This window comes from Vespula vulgaris, chromosome 4, assembly GCF_905475345.1.
Source record: "Vespula vulgaris chromosome 4, iyVesVulg1.1, whole genome shotgun sequence".
Classification (NCBI taxonomy): Eukaryota; Metazoa; Arthropoda; class Insecta; order Hymenoptera; family Vespidae; genus Vespula; species Vespula vulgaris.
Genome location: NC_066589.1, coordinates 472,501 through 492,500, shown reverse-complemented (window position 1 = coordinate 492,500; position 20,000 = coordinate 472,501). Strand labels below are relative to the sequence as shown.

The following is a 20,000-nucleotide window of genomic DNA, read 5'->3' as shown; positions in this document are numbered from 1 at the left end:
CTCTCGTCGTCGACACAAGTTTCCTATCGAGTTGTTGCTCGAGCAGCTCGAGAAGTAGATATAAGGTCAGGAGGATAGTCGAATGAGACGAAGAAAATTACTCTGGGGAATACTACCTCTTAAATAGATGAAAAAAAAAAAAAAAACTCATATGTTATATTTCGAATGCAATATGATGAAAGTATTACTCGAATATATCTCGACAGATATTTTTCGACATTATATGTATCATCTTATATCCATTTCTTTTTTTTTCTTTTTTAATAAATCGCACAGACGTCATACGTAGCTCTGTATTTTTGATTCCTTTGTTTAACAAAAAAAAAAGAAGAAGATATAAACAAGAAAAAAGCAATCATAATCGCAAATGATTATTTTCGAAACAACGACCTTGATAATACGATCGTTTCTTTTTGTTTCAAGCAGTTGAAAATACATACATACATACGTACATACATACATACATGCATGCATAGTACGATACCTATGTATGTACTGTCACCGATCGATAAGCCAACGACGATCGATGAGTACTTTGAATTACGATCGAAAGATAATTTTGTCGAGTCGCACGAACATCTGTAAATATATGTGCTTCGAAAATAACGATCTCCATCTTGACGAGTTACCAAGAATTATGTAAATTCGCAATCAAATCGATCCTTCCCGTTCGGCTAACATCGACAATTCTCTAGGGTAGAACCGATGAATCACGATGGAAGGATCAATTATTTCAAGGATATAACGAGAATCTCTAGCTTCTCGTAATTCCTATGTCGATCATTGTCGTACTCCTTTTGTAATAATAATTTTCTAATTCTCAATTTCTTCATGAATTTTTCAATCATTTACGAAGTGAAAAATCGAATATCAATGATGACGTGATATAATGATTAATTGTTATTGAAACATGTAAAGTAAAAAAATAAAAATAAAAATAAAAGAGACAAAAGCTGTGATGTGTTTCAACGGCGAATAATTTCTCAATGAATCTCCAATAAAAATAAAAAATAAAATCGTGAGGTATGAAATGATATGATATAATAAATACAATCGTTGTATAAAATATATTTTGCAAAATACAAAAAAAAAAAAAAAGAAAAACTACGTTGTGTTTCTTCGACAAATAATTCTTCGATGGATTTCCGATAAAAATGTGAAATAAAATCATAAGATATCGAACGATAGACGTAATAAATGATCGTTACTAAAACATACGTGGTATATAAGTATATTGCAAAATAAAAAAGTAAATAAGACAAATGTTGTCTTATACCTCGACGGATCCTCGATAAAAATGAAGAATGAAATCGAAAACAAGATACGAAACGATATGATATAATAAATAGTCGTTAGTAAAACATACATAGTACATATATTGTAAAATAACAAAACTGTATCATGTTTCTTCAACGAATATATAATACCATAATAGATCCTCAATAAAAATAAACAAATTAAACAACAAAGATACGAAACTATATGGCATAATAAATGCTTGTTACTAAAACACTTATTATAAATATATATATATATTCCGAATTAAAAAAAAAAAAATGAATAAATAAATAAAATACAAAAGACCATGTTGTGTTTTATCAACGGACATGGCCAAACGACATGATTTGTATATTCTGGCAAGTATTATTATGGGGGTCTAGGCGACTCTCATCATCGTTTAACTTCTGACTTCAGATTCTAGTTTAACTCGGTGTCTCTCCTTATATACACGGATATTTACGCCTAATGATGTCAGCTCTAATAGTAAGAGAGTAGGATCGCGCGAGCACGATTTTATTACCGCTCGCTTAATCTAAAGGCGCCCATAGAAATAAATCTCAATGATCCGAAGACGCGACGTCTTTATACTCGTTTCACTATGTTTATACTACCGAGAACGAAGTGGAGTGCGAACTGGTGAAAAAAGAAAAAAAGAGAGAGAGGGAGAGTGAAACAAAAAAAAAGAAAAGAAAGAGAAGAAAAAACAAACATTAACACCGTCGAAAGAACGAAAAAAAAAAAGAAAACGTAAAATAATAAAATAATAATTTGTTTATAACTTCGTAGTAAATCGTAAGTCATCTTTGAATGAGATCGCGAAAGAAAGTTTCTCGTTCGTGGATGTTTCTTTCTCCATATTTTTTTTTTTTAGGTATAAAAATGAATTTTTACGTTCTAGATAAAGATAGAAATGAATTTCAAGAGAAATTAAGTTCTGCTGACGTTGCTTAGACGAAAAATAGTAATGCGCAAACTCGAGCTTCTACTGATGCTATTGCTGCAAGCACGTGCTTTAGTGTACACGTTTCAAACGAGAGAGAGATAGAGATAGAGAAAGAGAGAGAAAGAGAGATAACTCTCGCGATGAATTGTCCTCAATGCGTCGAGAGCCGCTTTTCCCTTTAACTCGACGAGAGAGCTCGCTGCATGTCGTTGCTGAAAGTCATACCCTGTATTCGTATACTATTATATATATGTAGTAAGTATGTTTAGTATTATATTTAGTACTCGCAGAAAAACATGAATATTTCTTTGAATATATTTTTTTTCTCTTTCTCTTTCTTTCTTTTTTATTATTTTTCTCTTTTCAATCTTTTTCACAAAATCACTAACTTACCGTGTACAATATACCATATATTCGTAAGCATGTATGTACGTACTTAAGTGTAAACGAGTATATATGTATGAAAAAATTCATTGAAAACGTATACCGAACGTTTTAATTAAAATTTCAATTCAAATCGTGCTGATAGATTTAGAAGAGATCTCATATTCCAAGAGAAATTCTCTCTCTCTCTCTCTCTCTCTCTCTCTTTTTCAACGAAATAACACTTGTAAGACTACTAGCGAGGTCCCATTAAATGTGCAAAAAGCGAATTAAATGAAATAACCAGCCTCCAATTTTCACGGTACTCTTAACGACGCTCAAAAAGAAAAAGTGAGAGAGAGAGAGAGAGAGAGAGAGAGAGAGAGAGAGAGAGAGAGAGAGAGAGAGAGAAAGAGAGAGAGAGAGAGTGTGTTGCTTTTATAAATGTGGCGTAGCTTTACAAAATAAAAGCCTAAAAGGAAGAAAAATATATAGAAGATGAAGAAAAAGAAGAAAAAAAAAAAAGAAAAAGAAGAAACCTTGATGTCCTAAGGAAAATCCTAATCACAAATGCAAAGCTTTCTCTCTATCTCTCTCTCTCTCTTTATTTCCCTCCGGCCAAACCATTTCCTCCTTACTTTCTCTCTCTCTCTCTCTTTCTCTTTTTTTCTATCTATCTATCTCTCTCTTTCTCTCGACTTTGTTTTTCAAGTGATAGCAATTCGCAAGCAGGAAAATCTTCGTGAGAAATCATCGATCCACGTACGTTTCTGCATTTTCTTCTTTAAGATATCCCCGCTCTCTTTCTCTCTTTTTCTCCTCCTTCTTTCTTTTTGCATCTACCCTTTCCTTCGTTTTTACTTCCCAAGAGCCGTTCCCGTACGACGACGTCTGGCAGGCCAGAATGAAAAACGGGCGGTTGTGTTTCTCGAAGAACGAGCGTTTCGTCCTTTTTTTCTTATTTTTTTTTTTTGTCAGATCTCTTTAAAACCGCAATGAAGTTCACGAAGGAGAAACGAAAAAAGTTCTTCTTTTAGGTACCGTTTGCAATTACGTTCCCCTACTTCGACCATTTTCTTTATCTCTCTCTCTCTCTCTCTCTCTCTCTCTCTCTCTCTCTCTCTCTCTCTCTCTCTCTCTCGATGGCGTTTCACGGCTTGGAATGAAAATTGAAATAAAATCAAAGAGCCAGGGAGAAACAGAGACAAAGAGAAAGAGACAGACAGAGAGAGAGAGAGAGAGAGAGAGAGAGAGAGAGAGAGAGAGAGAGAGAGAGAGAAGACGTCGAAAATTATATATATATACTAATATATATACTGTATATATATATATATATATTAATATATATTATATATCTATCTTTATTATGTATATATATATATATGTCTCTTAATGAAAGTACAATTACTTGCTAATCCTTTCATCTTCTTTGACCATTTCCATGAAACGGAAAGAGATTTGTTTGGGTGCTGTCTTTGAAGGCTATTATCCGAATGCCATTCGTACCATAGAACGAAGTTCAAAGTTCAAACGTGCCAAAGATAGTTGGCTCGTTCTCCAAGTTCTCTTCCCCTTGTTCTCTTAGCCAGAACTATTCAAACGCATTACGATCTATTATTTTCTATTTTTTTCCTACTTTTTTTTACCATGTTAAGTACTCTAAAGAAATTATATATATATATATATATATATATATATATATATATATATATATATAGTTTCTCTGGGACATTCTAATAAGTTTGATAACAACTTAAGTGGCATACTTAACAATGTCGTCCGATCTATAGATCCTTAAAATCGATCGATCACGACCGCACTTAAAAACTAATTATATACGAGGAGACAAAACTATCCGCAGACTTTTACAAGAACACGAGCAACATCATCGAACTATACATCGTTGAAACGGGATCTACGAACAATTTCTAAAAAATCAAATCCGATCAACGAACAAAAAGATCGATGAAAACGAAACTTTGAAAGATTACTAGTACAAACGTAAACAACGACGAATAGAGTAATCGGACTCGTTCGTTAGGGCTTTAAGGCGGGAAAATTAAATAGAAAAATCGGTCAATCTCTTTCTAACCTGCGAGAGTAATTTCGGCAAGGCATGCGCATGCGCATGATTGCCATGACCAGAACTGGCTCTCTGTTGCTGTTGCTGCGTCGTTGTCGTAGCTGTTCCGGCAGTTGCAGTTGCAGTTGCAGTTGCAGTTGCAGTTCCTCCTGCCTGTTGGCCGGCCTCCGATCTAAGATCGTGCCTCCAGCGCAGTACTCCCATCATAACCGTGCTTCTTGTCCTCCTCCTCCTCCTCTCTCTCTCGCTCTCTCTTCTTCTCCCCTCTTCGTTGCCTCTCTCGAATGCGCCCTTCGATCTCGACGCAGGAACCCAACCTGACGTCGTCGAGTTCGCTGCCGCCACCACAGCCGTTCCTGCCGTGTTGCTGTTGTTTTCTCGGGACTCGAGATTCTCAGCTTTCCTTAACTACTAGATGGGAATAAGAGAAGACGACACCGAGAGACTCGACTGGAAGTAATAGTTTAGTAGTAGTAGTAGTAGTAGTAGAACGTCTACTCTTTTCGTGACTCCTGCAGTTTCCTCTTGTCTCTGTCTCTTTCTCTATTTCTATCTCTCTTCCCTTGAAACACCAGCGTGTTCCTTTCTCTCTCTCTTCTCTCTCTCTCTCTCTCTCTTTTCTCTCTGTTATCTCTATCTTTCTCGTCTCGGAATGCAAGAGATCGGAGAAGGACGTTAGCCTTAACTACGGACGGAAAGAGGAACTACTAACGACAGGTAACTCTACTACTACTACGAGTTACGAGGATCGAGACTCGAAGACGCACCAATGTCCGACCTCTTCGTCCGTCGATGAACGGCAACGTTCAAGTCCCGCCAGGACATCGCGAGAGTGTCCTCTTGAACGAAGAGACGTGACCGACGTGTACAAGAAGATTGTTCGAAAGTTATCACTAGCAACACTAACACAACCACGACTTATACGTCTCCTTCTTTCTTTCTCTCTCTCTCTCTCTCTCTATCTATCTAAGTAGCGAGGTCAGAATAGAAAGTGTTTACTTGCGAGTTAACGTGGCCGCACCAAACGATCACCAAGTTTACCGTAGAACGTCACTGCGACAACTACTCGTGCGATCGCGCGGTTCAAGCCGACTACCCGTCGAGTCCGAGACATCCCTCCCTTCTGCTCCCCACCACCGTCGTCCTCTTCCCCCACCCTACCCCGCTACGCTACCCCCACTCCTCTAGCCCCTTCGCTCCTTCGATGCACCATGGAACAAACGTTGCCATGGTCGCCGATCGCGCGTTCTCGACCTCCTTCTTCTTCTTTCTCCTTCCATGGGAATTCTTTTCGATAACGATCGCCAATTAAACGAATAATTCTCTCTTACTTACTTCTTCTCTCTTTCTCTCTCTCTTTCTTTCTTTCTTCGTTAATAGTTGCCCTTTTCGTACAAGTCTCGAAATTACGCGCCAATATTCTCGAATCTCCATTGGTCGCCATTGCGTTTGGTTACTCGAGATGGCGGGAATTTTCGAATGATGCTTTGTTGTAATTATTATATATTGTAATATAATTATTGATATATATATATATATATTGTTATGCTGTAATTATTGTATTATATTATGATTATGAGTATTGCTCTCTCTTTCTCTTTCTCTTTATGCGTTGGTGTGTATATTGTATACGAACATGCATATATATATATATATATATATATATATATATATATATATATATATGAAGGAACTTTGGGCGAGATTTGCTTTCGGGTGAAAAGACTTGGTTTAATATTTTTTTTTTTTTTGTATAGACCCATTTTCTGATATTTTTAATAGTAGGACTGATCTTATATATAGGGTAATTAGGGGAATTTTTTTTTTTAAAGCTTCACTAGATACATTGTAAATTTAATCGATGTTCGAAGAAAAAAATATATATAAATATATATTTGTAAATAAAAGTTGAAATAAAACCAAAAAATTATTATAGATTTTTGTAAAAAAAAAAAAAGAAAAAAAAATTGCTTCCCACAAAAAAAAGCCATTTTACCCAAACGTTCAAGTGCGATGACCCATAAATTAGGGTGTCATGGTCCAAGTACAGAAAAAAAAAAATTTCGAACATAAAAAATACGCAGGAAAAAAGAATATATTTCTTTTGCTAAAACTTCTCTATAGTGATCACATAAATCCAAAAATATCGAACATCCTTCGTGATATCACTTATCACATCTCACATTCATGCCTGTACTGTCTGGTATTCATGTGTGTGCTGTTCTCTACGTTTGACGCATTGTCAGTATTATCTTCTTCCTCAAAATTTTTTTCTTCGAATTCTTCGATTAAAAATATTTGAAAAACTTTCATTATTTTTCAACATGTATTTTTCATAAGGAAGATGTTTATATTTGGATTTAACAATTAAATTTATAACGGGTTTTGCTAATTTTATTAGTTTGCAAAAGGTCTTGCACTTTCTAATTCATTGAATATCCGATGACGTATTGGGGATTGGAATATTTTATTTAGCATTATGTATGGCATTGTGTTTGTCATGGGATTTTTCTATTTATTGCTTGCAGACAAGAAGATAAGACAGGTAGCTATAGATTCTTTATTTTTTGTTTGTTATATTTTCTTCGATTACCTGAGATATATATTGTCCTGTTTATTACCCTTCATTTAAGAGAGCGCATGATAGACTTCGTCAATAAAAATTATTAACAAAAGTAATAAAAAATTCGTCATCCTTGTAAACAGTTCGATTTATGTTATAAAAATGTAACAATAATGTATAAATGGGTTAACTATCTCTAGAAAAATCGAGTCGAGGTCAGATAGTGATGACTCACTTGTATTTCTATAATTTTATAATGATATATATCATTGCAAGATTATTAACATAATCTCTAAATATTATATTAATGTATTGTATAAAAACAAAAAGTTATCTTTTTATATATTATTAACAAATTACGATTTAAATAATAAGTATAACATTTTTTCGTTGTTTAATATTTCTACATCTTACAAATAATTTATCTAATTGCTTGATTGACAAAAAAAGTATTGTTTACGAATTTTTGTTAATAATTGTCAGTCCTACTACTAAACAATATTTGAATATCTGCAAAAATATAAGACCGAGACGTTTCATTCGCAAGGTCATCATCTCACTCGGAATTACCCTACAACACATACAGATATCCGTACTATATATATATATATATAGTATAATTATCATATACACTATAATTATATACGTACTATAGTCATACATAGTTATAATTATAGTTATAATCATAGTTATACTATGTATAACTATAATAAATTATAGTTAATTATAGCTACAATTATAATTATAGTTATACATAATATATATATACTATAATATAATTAGAAGAATTTCAAAATTAAAAATACATTGATATCGGTCAGATAAAAAAAAAAAGAAAAAAGAGAGAAACAGAGATAAGAAGGAACAAGAAAGAACTCATGAAAATGTATCAAGAGTTTAAAAGAATGACAGTTCGAGTTCTTTAGGTCGATGATAACTACAGGTGATAGAGGAAGAGAGAGAAAGAAAAAGAAGGAGAACGGGATCCGGGTTACTTTAGTGTTTCTATACTACGCGTACGTGCATACAACGACAACAACGACTAACAACGACAACAACGACAACGACAACGACGACGACACAACAACGAAGCTCGCAGGAGAGCGGATGTCGTTTCTTGCTCGACTTATTTCGTTCTCCGGTACGTCGAGTCTCTTCCTTCCCGTTCTTTTGTGTCCACCTCTTTCATTATTTTACACAACTTCCTGTGTCCGAAAACATCGATGGTTTAACCAAGAAAGAGCCAACCAATTCCTTGTCGACCAACTCTTCTCTTTAACACGCTCTTCTATATACGTATTGTACGTGTGTAAGTATTTATATATGTGTATATTTATGTATGCGGATGCGGATACGATGCGTATGCATGTATACGTTTATGTTAAACTACCTTTCCTTACCCCTTCTCCTTTCCTTCTTATTCTTCTTTGTCCGCTTCTCTTAGCTTTCGCAAAAGGTTAATCTTGTTTCCACCTAACGATCGTTATCTCTACTCGGTGTATTAACTTGTATCTTCGGTAATTTACGAAACGTCGTTGGTTGTCCATTAAAACAACAAGAAGCGATATAACGACGAGCATACAAACTTTCTTCTAAATCTTTTTTTTTTTTTTTGTTATTCACTTTTTATCGCATCGAATTTAAGACCCATGAAGTTATTTTACTTATTTGTTCACTTGCTTTTCTTTTCTTTTCTTTTCTTTTCTTTTTAAAACAGCTACGCATATAATAATACTCAAGATTTACTTTATCCCTTTTCGTATTTCTTTTTTGATATTTACTTCGTGTTTCAAACGGATGTAATTACATTTTTCTTTCTTCTTTCTTTCCTTTTTTTTTTTTTTACTTGAAATAACTATGTACTTGCAAATATATATATTGTATGAGATACGATCAAAGAAACTTTTGGTTTTTTCGTTTTCGTTCTTTTTCTTTTGATAATAGGTAATAGTATTTGTAAATGAGAGCAACGAGCTAGGAAAATTCCGTGCCATGCTATCGAAATTACCATCAACGTGGATGAGCCGTCTCCTATCGATATTCCTACGTACGTTACGTTACGTTACGTTACGTTACGTTCAGAGTTTGTTTGTTTCAGCGGAATTTAAGCTTAGAGATAACGACCAAAAGGGCAGCTGCACACTACCCTGACACCCTGTCGCGCACGTTTATATTACTATCGACGATATATATATATATATATATATATATATATATATATGCATATATGTATTATGCTTCTAGCGACATGCATCATGCATCGATATCTTTCGTAACGACGGGCCAAGCGAACTATAAATTGCCGCTGGAATATCAAATTTAATTCCGTCTTTCTCTCTCTCTCGCTCTTCTAACAAAGACTGAATATACATGCTCCACTATCTAAAATATAGATAAAAAAAAGAAAAAAGGGAAAGAGAGTAAGTCGTTTGATATCGACAAAAAGAAGAATTCTTTTCTATTAAATAAACGAAGCTTTTTCTCTCGATAAAGTTTTACGTCCAGTTTGTTATTTTGTCCTGAATATTACACTAAATGTAGGGGAGTATAATAATGATTAAATTGAGAAAGACTTCTTACTTCGTTGACGATCACAGAACGAATGTCTTTCAAGTCCGTATAAATCGAATTTGTTTACGCAAACGATTCTGCGAAGTCAGCCGTCGCCTAAAAACATCAAGCAACGCGTCTGTTTATATTTCCACAGCGTGGTTTCACATTCGCAGATAAACGTTATCCCTTTTGCAATACATTAGGATATTAATGTACAAAAAAAAAAAAAAACGAAAAGAAAAGAAAAGAAAAGAAAAGAAGAGAAAAAAGGGAACAAACGGATACGCGCGATAATTTCGTGCCCGAGTTTACGTCGAGAAAGAAAGGAACTTATGGGAGTTGGGCGATTTTTTTATAACCATGACCGTCTACCGTAATAAGATCTACGATCTTTACGGACACCGAGCAGAAGACAACGAATCCCTGAAAATCTTTGCTTTGACCGTTCGGTTAAAGCCATAGCATGACGGTTGACCGTGGCGGTTCAAGCGGCACTTCCGGCGTGCTTACCTGCTCGACCGGAAGCGGCTTTCCTCTCCCTTCTCTCTCCCTTCTCTCTCCCTTCCCTTTCCTTTATATCCTGAGGATCGTTTGTGCATCATCTCGCATTATTTTACATACCATCGTGTATGGTTTCGAAATGCTTGTGGGTTTCCGTTTCCGTAGTTAGTCCGAACAAAATAATAACGATATTACATGGGAAATCTCCGAACTGCAAGCCTTACTTGGCCAACAATTCTGTATTTTTAATGAATAATTAAATAAAAATATATGATGCGTTAATTAGAACGATGAGAAATACGAGTACCGTTTATATCGTTCTTGTAAAGTTTCTTGTAAACTTTGTTATAAATAGTCGAAAAGATGTTTATTTGAATCGTACGAAATAATAAGAGAATCACGATCTATATTAAAGATGGATCAAAGTGCGTGGTAAATCACGAAGATATCTACTATAACATCGTTTGGTAAGCTTATTGTCACGTTTTATTAAAGATGACAATGGATAAATACGAATGTTTCTTTACCGACACATATTTCTACAGTCGATAAAAATGATATCAAAGAAATCTACCTTACCAACCACGGTACACACGTTGATATAGAAAAAATCTACGTTATCGACGACGATAAGAAGAAACTTTCATATCGCTTTCTAATTGTCCACGATCGATGCACTTTCATATGCGAAAGTATAAACCTACGATTAGTTGTATAAGAAGAAAATCAAATCATAAATTAACTTTCTCGCGCATAATAATATGTAATTTTAACATAACTTCGACCCGTTGAAATATCATTTCAATCACATCATGAGCGTACGTTATGAAACATTGTTTTATTCCTAACGTGCATATGTTACGCACATGAACGATTAGAACGGCGCAAGAAATTTGCACGAACAACTGCTAAATATTTTCCCATAAGAGGAATGCATCGCATCTGCCTGCCAGATGATGGCGATTCGTATTTGGATAATGTATAACGTTGATAAGAAATGCAGGATGCAGAGATATTTTTAATCGGATAAAAAAGGGAACTAACTGGAGTTATGCTCGATATACTATTTCATCTCCAGCCGTCGTTTTACATTCACATCGAGATAACTGTACGATTAATCAAGATCAACCAAAGAGATTTGATCTATCTATCTCTCCCTTTTTCTTTTTCTCTTTCTCCGGATTGGTGAAACGTACTCGAACGACGAAATGTGAAACGTTAAAAACGTATTCGCGTTCGTAAGTTCGGTTTATTATCATTTATATACGATCGTAGTACACGATCATTCTCGTCGACTCCTCTCGATTTGTTCTCGTCAGGGAGCCATAATAATCTTTTCTGTCGACTCATCGAGCTTCGAAATTCGAGAGGGCCAATACGAGCTAGGATAACCACTCGTTGCGGCTTAATCGATTATTATTAGTCCTCGACAAAGAAGAAAACCGAATGGGAGATCAGAAATGTGGATAGCAAAGTGCGAGCGTATTTCTTTCTTTCATTCAAAAACTACCCCTCTTTAGCGAATGACTCTTATAATTTTCCCCTTTTAGATACTAAAGGACAATGCCGAAACGCTTTTCGGACACATCATGTTGGCAGCTTTATGGATTCGTACGACGCGTGCCGAAACGATTGTTCATGAATCCTTTTTCTCTTTATTTCTTTCTTCCTTTACGTGTTTCTCTCGTTAAATTGTCCTCGCAATGGGGAACGAGCTGTCTTGTTCCATCATCCATCTTTCGTAAACCATTCTCCAAGAATCGTTCCATCTTCAAACGGAATATACATAAGCTACTATGATCTTGAATGATCGAAACGATATTTTATTCTTCATAGAGATATCATTCCGTTTTTTTCTCTCTCTCTCGAATATATTAAATGTCCTTTCTTTTTCGCATAAATAATATCTTTCAAAAAGAATCGATAAGGATTTCTAACGTAGAATCTTTCATCTTCGTATTTTCTCATTTTCCTCGAATTAACGAACGATCGAACTTAAGAATCGATTTAAACGTTTGCGCTTCGAATAATATTCTCGCAGCTTCGTTCCCAACTTTCGTGCCGTATTAATTGTAAATTAGCCAATATCAATCAATATCGAGTTGTTCGACGTTATTCCAATATTTTGATATCTAACTAATACAGTAAGATATATATTTGTATATCTAAAAATAAACACCTTTATATACGATACCTATAATATTTATAATAAATAAATATATATATATATATAATTATATTATAATGAATGTTATAATAAAAATAATATTTATATATAACACATTTCTGTATTAACCCTAAACTTTAAATATTCCATTAATATTCCAATACAAGTTCGTAACACGAAATATTTAATACAATTTTAACGCATGTAATAACGCTTCATTTTTATTAAACTAGTTTTGTTTCTTTTTTTTCCTAATAAAAAAAGTTTTTTTTTCTCTTCTTATATATATATGTATATGTAAATAAATAATTATTGCAAAGTAAGTTAAAAATAGAAGAAGATATTTCCAGATAGAAGAATAGAAAAATTATAAGTCTCTAAAAAGATGAAATATTTTATAATCGAGTAAAATTCGATCTGCGAATAGCCAGATATCGATCGATTCAAAATATGATGTCGAATGAGATTCGACGTAAGGACCGAAAAGGGTTCGAAAAATACTAAGATATCGTTAAAACGACGAAAGTTTTTTATCTCGATAAACGCAAGAAATGAAGTATCAACGAGATAGAGGGAAATGTATCTTTCGACGATACGGGCACCGGTATCGCGTCATTTTTAAATCGCCTTACGGAAGTTTCTTTAATGCTACGTTAAAATGCCATCATCGTTTTATTCTATTTCCTTCACTCTTACGAAAGAAAAAAAAATAAAGAAAAAAAGATTAAACACTTCCTTCACTCTTACGAGGGGAAAAAAAAAGAAGAAGTAGAAGAGAGTACATAATCTTAATTTTTGTAGAAGAAAAAGAAGATAAAAGAAAAAAGAAAAAAAAAGGATTAAATACCTAGAATTAACCTCATTTCGATCGAAAGAAATAATTGTTAGGTTTCTTACCTGAGAGAAATATGGCGGCAATACGCATCGTTGATCGTCCAATCGAGAACTTTGAACTCTCTCCAACAATTCGAAGAGATCTTGCGTTGTTGTCCCCTGCGAATAAAAATGTACGATTTCGTTTGAAAAGAGCGAAGAAGAGAAAAGGAAAGAAAGAAACAAGAAGAAAAAAAGAAAGAAAGAAAAAAAAGAAAAGAAAAGAAAAGAAAAGAATAAAATAAATGTCTATACATCGGACATACTTTTATCTTATCCTGATTGGTGCCATGGACGTCTTGCCTTTCATCTTCCACAGCACTCCTCCGAGATTCGGACTCGCAATATACGGACTGTTCGAGCTGCTGTCTCCTGTGAATAATATAAAAAATCAAATTGATTTATGCAATCAATAAACAAAATGTTCTTTCCTTATTATTATTTTTTTTTAATATTCCATATAAAGTATCTATCTCTCGGAATATAAAATTTACTTAATTTACATATTTTCCGATCGAAATTAAGAAATACTATGACAAAGTGGATGATAGGTTTTAAAGAGTTAACCATTATGTATTAAAATAATTGCTCACGTGACACTAATTGCAAGAAAAAGAAGAAGAAGAAAAAAGTTTCTCGTGTCGAATGAGATTAGCAAAAGGAAGAGGGAGGAGAATAGCAGATGTAAACGAGAACAGCTCGAAAAGTCGTTAAATACTTGGTAAAGATGATGCCTTCTAATTCGAGGATCCCCTACGAAGAAAAGAGAAAGAAAAAAAGAGAGAGAGAAAGAAAGAGAGAAATTTGAAACAAACGCGTTACATCTGCCGGCAGCTGTGAGTTTTTCAACTTATGACGATGACCTATGTCTTCTTTCTTTCTCTCTCTTTCTCTTCGTCTCCACCTTCTCTTTTCTTCTCTCGTATGAAAAGGAGAAGGAAATAATAGCTACATTGTAACGTCTCCGAATCATGCAACTCATCTCATTTTGCTGGGCGGTTATAGCCGAGCACCGAACGATCGATCGATCGTATCGTATCGTATCGTATCGTATCGTATCGTATCGTATCGTATCGTATCGTATCGTATCGTATCGCATCGTCGTTCGATCGAACTTTGCAAATAAATTACTCTTCCCTCGTAACCCGTCTCTGGTCCTCTCTCTCTCTCTCTCTCTCTCTCTCTCTCTCTCTCTCTGTCTGTCTGTCTCTCTTTCTCTCTCAGCAAAGTAATATGTAAGAGGAGAAACATGGAAGCTCCGAGGTAATTCGATCGACCCTTCTTCACCATCGATAATAACCGAAGCTTTTTCCTATTCGTAATTTTCCTTATTTCCTTAAGTAGTCTTACACACACTTCCACAAAATCAGAAGAAAAAAAAAAAGGATACAACGTGTATCTATACCAGTAAATTTAAGATGGAAAATAATCGTCGGCTGTGACACGTAGTAAAAACATTTTGATCGATCAAATCGATTATCTCTTCTTCGTAAAGATATAATTGTGGGGATTAAAGGAGAAAGAAAAAAAAAAAAAAGAGAGGGAAGAAAAAGTAAAGAGAAGAAAGGGGTTGTAGGTAAAAATTAAGATCGATCAATTATGCGAATAAATTTGAGATAGAAAGTAATCGTTGTTACGATATTTAGTAAAAACATTTTGATTGATTATATCTATCATCTCGCGCAGCTCATTCTTAAAAAAAAAAGAAAAAAGAATAAATAAAAAAAAAAAAGAAGAAGAAGAAGAAGAAAATAAAAAGAAAATCGAACAAAAATTAAGATCGATCATCGAGAAACCTTTCGGATAAAAATTTCTTTTACTTTTATCATCGGATTATATCTATCATCTCGAACGGCTAATTTTTACAAAAAGAAAAGAAATAAAAAAGAAAGAAGAGGGAAATCAAAAGAAAATCGAACGAAAGTTAAGATCGATCATCGACAAAGTTTTCGATAAGAAATTTCTTTTGGATAAAGATAATATATAAAACATATAACGATAGTACTTGAGTGAAATCTTTATTTCTGATAAATAATAGAATCCGTTCGAATGAGATCCATTCGACGCGTTTGATCTTACTATTGTTCTTAATGTTTATCTCGATAAGAGATATTAACGATTGAAAATTGTTAGGAGAAGAAAAAAGCAACGACGAAGAAAATGAAGCTTACGATCGAATAACCGTATGCGATATTGCGAAAGAAACGTTTCAACGAGAAAGCGAGAAAGCGGGACTACTGACTGGCCACGGCCAGTCTCTCTGCCTCAACATGGCAAATCGAAAACGGATCGCGATCTTTCCATGAGCGCCATTTGTCCTCGTATCCGTCGATAATAGCCACATACCGTTTCTTCGTGAATACCATAAGAGAACTACGTACATTATGTAACATACTTATAATTATCGTAAACGTATTCGTCAACTTCTAATTGATCCAATAAAATACGAATAATACAAATAGATTATTAAATATTCCAACAAAATTCTCTTCAAAATAAATTAGGATCGTATTTTTTAATTTCAACGAAATCTACTTTTCTTCCTCCTTTTTTTTTTGGTTTCTTTTTGTTCTTTTCTTTTCTTCTTTTTTTTTATATAAATAAATAAATATATAATAACGTAATTACGCTGACAATTTTATAAATATAAGTATCTTATTTTTGATGAGATATTATCCTATCGTATTTTGTATCGAAATAAATAATATTTGTGTTTCTTTTTAATAATTTCATCATTAAATTCCAGTAACATAATATAATATAATAATGTTGAAATTTTTATCTATAAAAAGAAAATGTTGGTTTTTTATTCAGAAATAAAGTTTCTATCCTATTCAATAAATACGTAGACATATAACGCATATAAAGTAATAAGGTAATTATATTGTTAAATTAACGAATAAAAGATCGTCAAGATCTACTTTATAAATTTACAACTCATTCATTTTCGTACTAACACAACTACACACCCACATAAACTCATACACACATACAACTTTTTATCCTTACTAGAACCCTTACCAAGTATCCCACAGTAATTTCGTTACTCATTCTATTTCCACGATCCTTCGTCCGATCCGAGCAACGAGTAGTTTGATTAAAGCGAATTAATTAGCGCAATTTTTGTTCTGAAAATAATATCTTCAAATTATTATCTTGTATCGTTGAACTCAATTATCCAAGACAAATATGATCTAATTTTTCAAATAATTTGTTCGAGAATTAGATTGAAAAAAAAAAACCGACATGGTTCAACGATCTGATATATCTTATAGTATATATATTTAATTCGATCTTATATATATATATATATATATATATATATATATATATATATATATACACCTTTCTCTTTTATCTATCTAGCAATTCTTTAATTTTTAAATGGATAGCAATCTTATAGCCAACTTGTAACGATAATCTCGCATACTATTCGATTGTGAATCCTTTATGGAACACCGACACACGCCTAATGGCAATTAGTTGATTTATATTATAAGAGAAATCAAAAGAATAAAACTAAAGACGATTTTCTTTTGAATGAAATATAAAGGAGACCTTTGATACTTAAGATAATACTTTCAATTCTTAAAAGGAAAAGTCATGAATTATATGAGACATTTTCAATTCGTTACTAACTATATCTAATGATTAATACTAGTATTATTATCTCTTTTCAATCTACTTTTCTCGTCTATTTATATATATATATAAACGTGTACGTATAATAGACATATACATACGAAAACGAGTCTTAACAAATTTACGACTGTCGTTTGTCGAGATCAGTCAACCAATGAACAGTTCGTCTCGCAACGATGCTTAAGATTTTTTTTTGAACGTATGTATTTATATATGCATATATATATATATATTATGCATGTATATATATATAAAATGTATATGTATGTATGTATGTATGTGAATGTAAATAGTCAAGCGTAACAACTTTTCAAAAGGAATTCCTTTATAGATTAATTCGATCGACATTGGTAAGTTTCATTAGTGAATTATTAAAAGCTAACGTTCTACAAGTTAAGTTCCTATAAGTTCCTAAACTAGACATTGTCATTATTTTCTTTCGTATAATACTGTTTATACCAGAGAAACTTTCTGTATATCATTACTGAAGTTTCTTTCGTTCTTTTTCTTTTTTTTCTTTTTTTTTTTTTTGAGTAAAACACATTTTCCGAAAAATAGAGAAAGAAATAGAGAAAAAGAGAGAGAGAGAGAGAGAGAGAGAGAGAGAGAGAGAGATAACTGTAACTGAGATCTCGAGTTTTCTAAAAAAGTGTAGAAAGAAATATGTTTGAAAGAACGTATATGGGGAAGGGAAGGTGAAGGAGGAGAGAAATATCTCAACAGCTTGCTTCGACGAAAAGATGAACGACATTTCGTTCCCATAGGATCGAGTTTCTATGCGTTATATATACATAGATACACACATATAAATATAACTCTCATACACATGGGATACATATGGGTGGAAGCTCGGTTCCATGAAATAATGGCGGCCGCAGGCAATTAAACGAATTAATTTAATAAGCGTTCGCGAACGGTCGAACGACGAAACCGGCCGGATACGAATAATGGGAGCAGTCGAAAAATTGGCAGACGTCGCCCTTCTGTCCTTCGGCCTTTTTCCAATAAAACGTATCTCCGATAAAGTAACAGTAGTACCCAAGCCAGCCAATTTTTGTCCATCGACCTTTCACCTATACCGGAAGGACCTTTCAAAGATGTAAGTTTCGATCAGGCTATACTTCTTTTTTTCTTTTCTTCTTTTTCTCTACTTTTTTTTATATGTTAAAATGATATACTTGTTAAGTAAACCAAAATTAACAAGATATACACGTATAAAATATTTTTATACGTCTTTTACTTTTATTATATATATATACATATATGTATATATCTTACTTTTTTATATAATATATTTTACTTTTTTCTATTCTCATAATTTTTTTTATAGGAGAAATAAAAAGGAATAAAAAGAGAAAAGAATACGCAGATACATGTTGTAAAGATATCTAAGTTATTACATAGGAGATATCGAAACTGTTCTTATCCGTATATATGTACATAGATAGATATATATAAAAGCTCAGACGTATATATGTATATACATATACACACATATACAAACGTACGTACGCATATATACATGTGTGTGTACGTATGTATGTATCTTCAAATATTCAACCACACGAAGAACCAACTCAATCGAGACTTTTCCATATTTACTTCGATCCAACGTGTTGGTCGTTGTCGTCGTCGTCAAGAGAGAAATTCGAAGACGACGTTACATATCTGCCACACGACGAATTTATTCATGCCGACATCGCGCAGCATTTGCTCTCGAAAACGGCAGCGAACATGTCGCTTTAAAATGCGCCATTTCTATTCAAATTTATACGAAAGACCGATTAAGATTACTGCTCGACGTGCATATATATATATATATATATATATATATATAGACACACACACACATATTATATAATTAAAGCTATGGCGAATAGCCGCTTACCCTAACGCCATTTTGTTTCGATTTTTTCCCCCTTTTTCTTTTGTCATATTTTCCCCATTTAGCTATTATGTATTACTAAGAAAAATTCTTTTAACATGAAAATGATTTACAAACATACATATGTACCTAACTGTATATGTAATGTATTACAAAATATAAAGCTAACAAGATATTACGAAGCACAGTATTCCTGACGCCATATTCATTATCATATAACCTCCCCATTTATCGACAGTCGGTCGTTCGATCCAAACACGTAACCAGATTCGAAAACTAGAACACGATTGGTATCAACAACAATGTTATTTACCAATTCTTTTTATGCATCCGTTATTGAAGAAAAGATATCGAAAAAAAAGAAAGAAAAAATCCACTTGCGGTTTGGTGTTTTCAATCAAGAAATTATTGAATCGAAGATTACAGTGGAAGAAGGGGTTACATTAAGGCAGACATTTTCTTTTTTCAGCAGCGAATCAATGAGAACACCCTTTTTCTCGCGTTGATGATGGCACGTGAGAGACAAAATATTCAATGGACAGATGCGTCCAGAATGGCGAAAGAAAGAAACAAAATAGATGGATGGAGAAAGATAGATAGATAAATAGATAGATAAAGAGAGAGAGAGAGAGAGAGAAAGAAAGAGAGAGAATACGCGTCCTCACAATGTCACGCATGAATATGTTAATACGTTTTGGAGTCGACGCGTTCTAACGCTTTGGCACCTATACCAATGATTGATCGTCGTCGAGTTGACATTTTTCTTCTTTCTTTTTTTCTTTTTTATTTGCATTCATTTTAGCCTCCCCTACTTTCTCCCTTTTACCCCCACCAATTTCATTTGAAACTCAAAGGATCCCTTACTAAGTCCCGCTACTATAATACTACAAAACTCCGCCCTTCAACTCGATCTCGATATCTTGATCCTGATATCGATCTTCTTGATCTCTCTCTCTCTCTCTCTCTCTCTCTCTCCTCGATCGATCGATCGATCGATCGATGGATCCTTCGATCGTACAAGATGAAATGCTCGAGTAATACGTGGCTTCTTCGCTCGCGTTCGATGATAAATGTTTTCCATTCCAAAGTCATGATGGCTTTATTATTCCACTGTGCAAGGCGGTTCTTCGTAATCGATATCGAATT

General features: G+C 33.6%; 1 protein-coding gene across 5 annotated transcripts in view; it reads right to left on the bottom strand.

Moving 5' to 3' along the window:
* The window catches only part of LOC127063045 (rap1 GTPase-activating protein 1-like), a 117,264-nt gene that overhangs the window by 27,892 nt on the left and 69,372 nt on the right, over positions 1–20,000 (bottom strand). For 4 of the 5 annotated variants that reach the window (XM_050992275.1, XM_050992276.1, XM_050992279.1 and 1 more), the window contains 2 exons: positions 13,594–13,699; positions 13,352–13,447 (listed from right to left, as the gene is read on the bottom strand). In XM_050992275.1, the coding sequence (XP_050848232.1) occupies positions 13,352–13,447; positions 13,594–13,699 (202 nt within the window). Of the gene's footprint in view, positions 1–4,679; positions 5,079–5,437; positions 5,768–13,351; positions 13,448–13,593; positions 13,700–20,000 lie in introns of those variants that run through there. The other variant, XM_050992280.1, reaches the window with a different exon arrangement.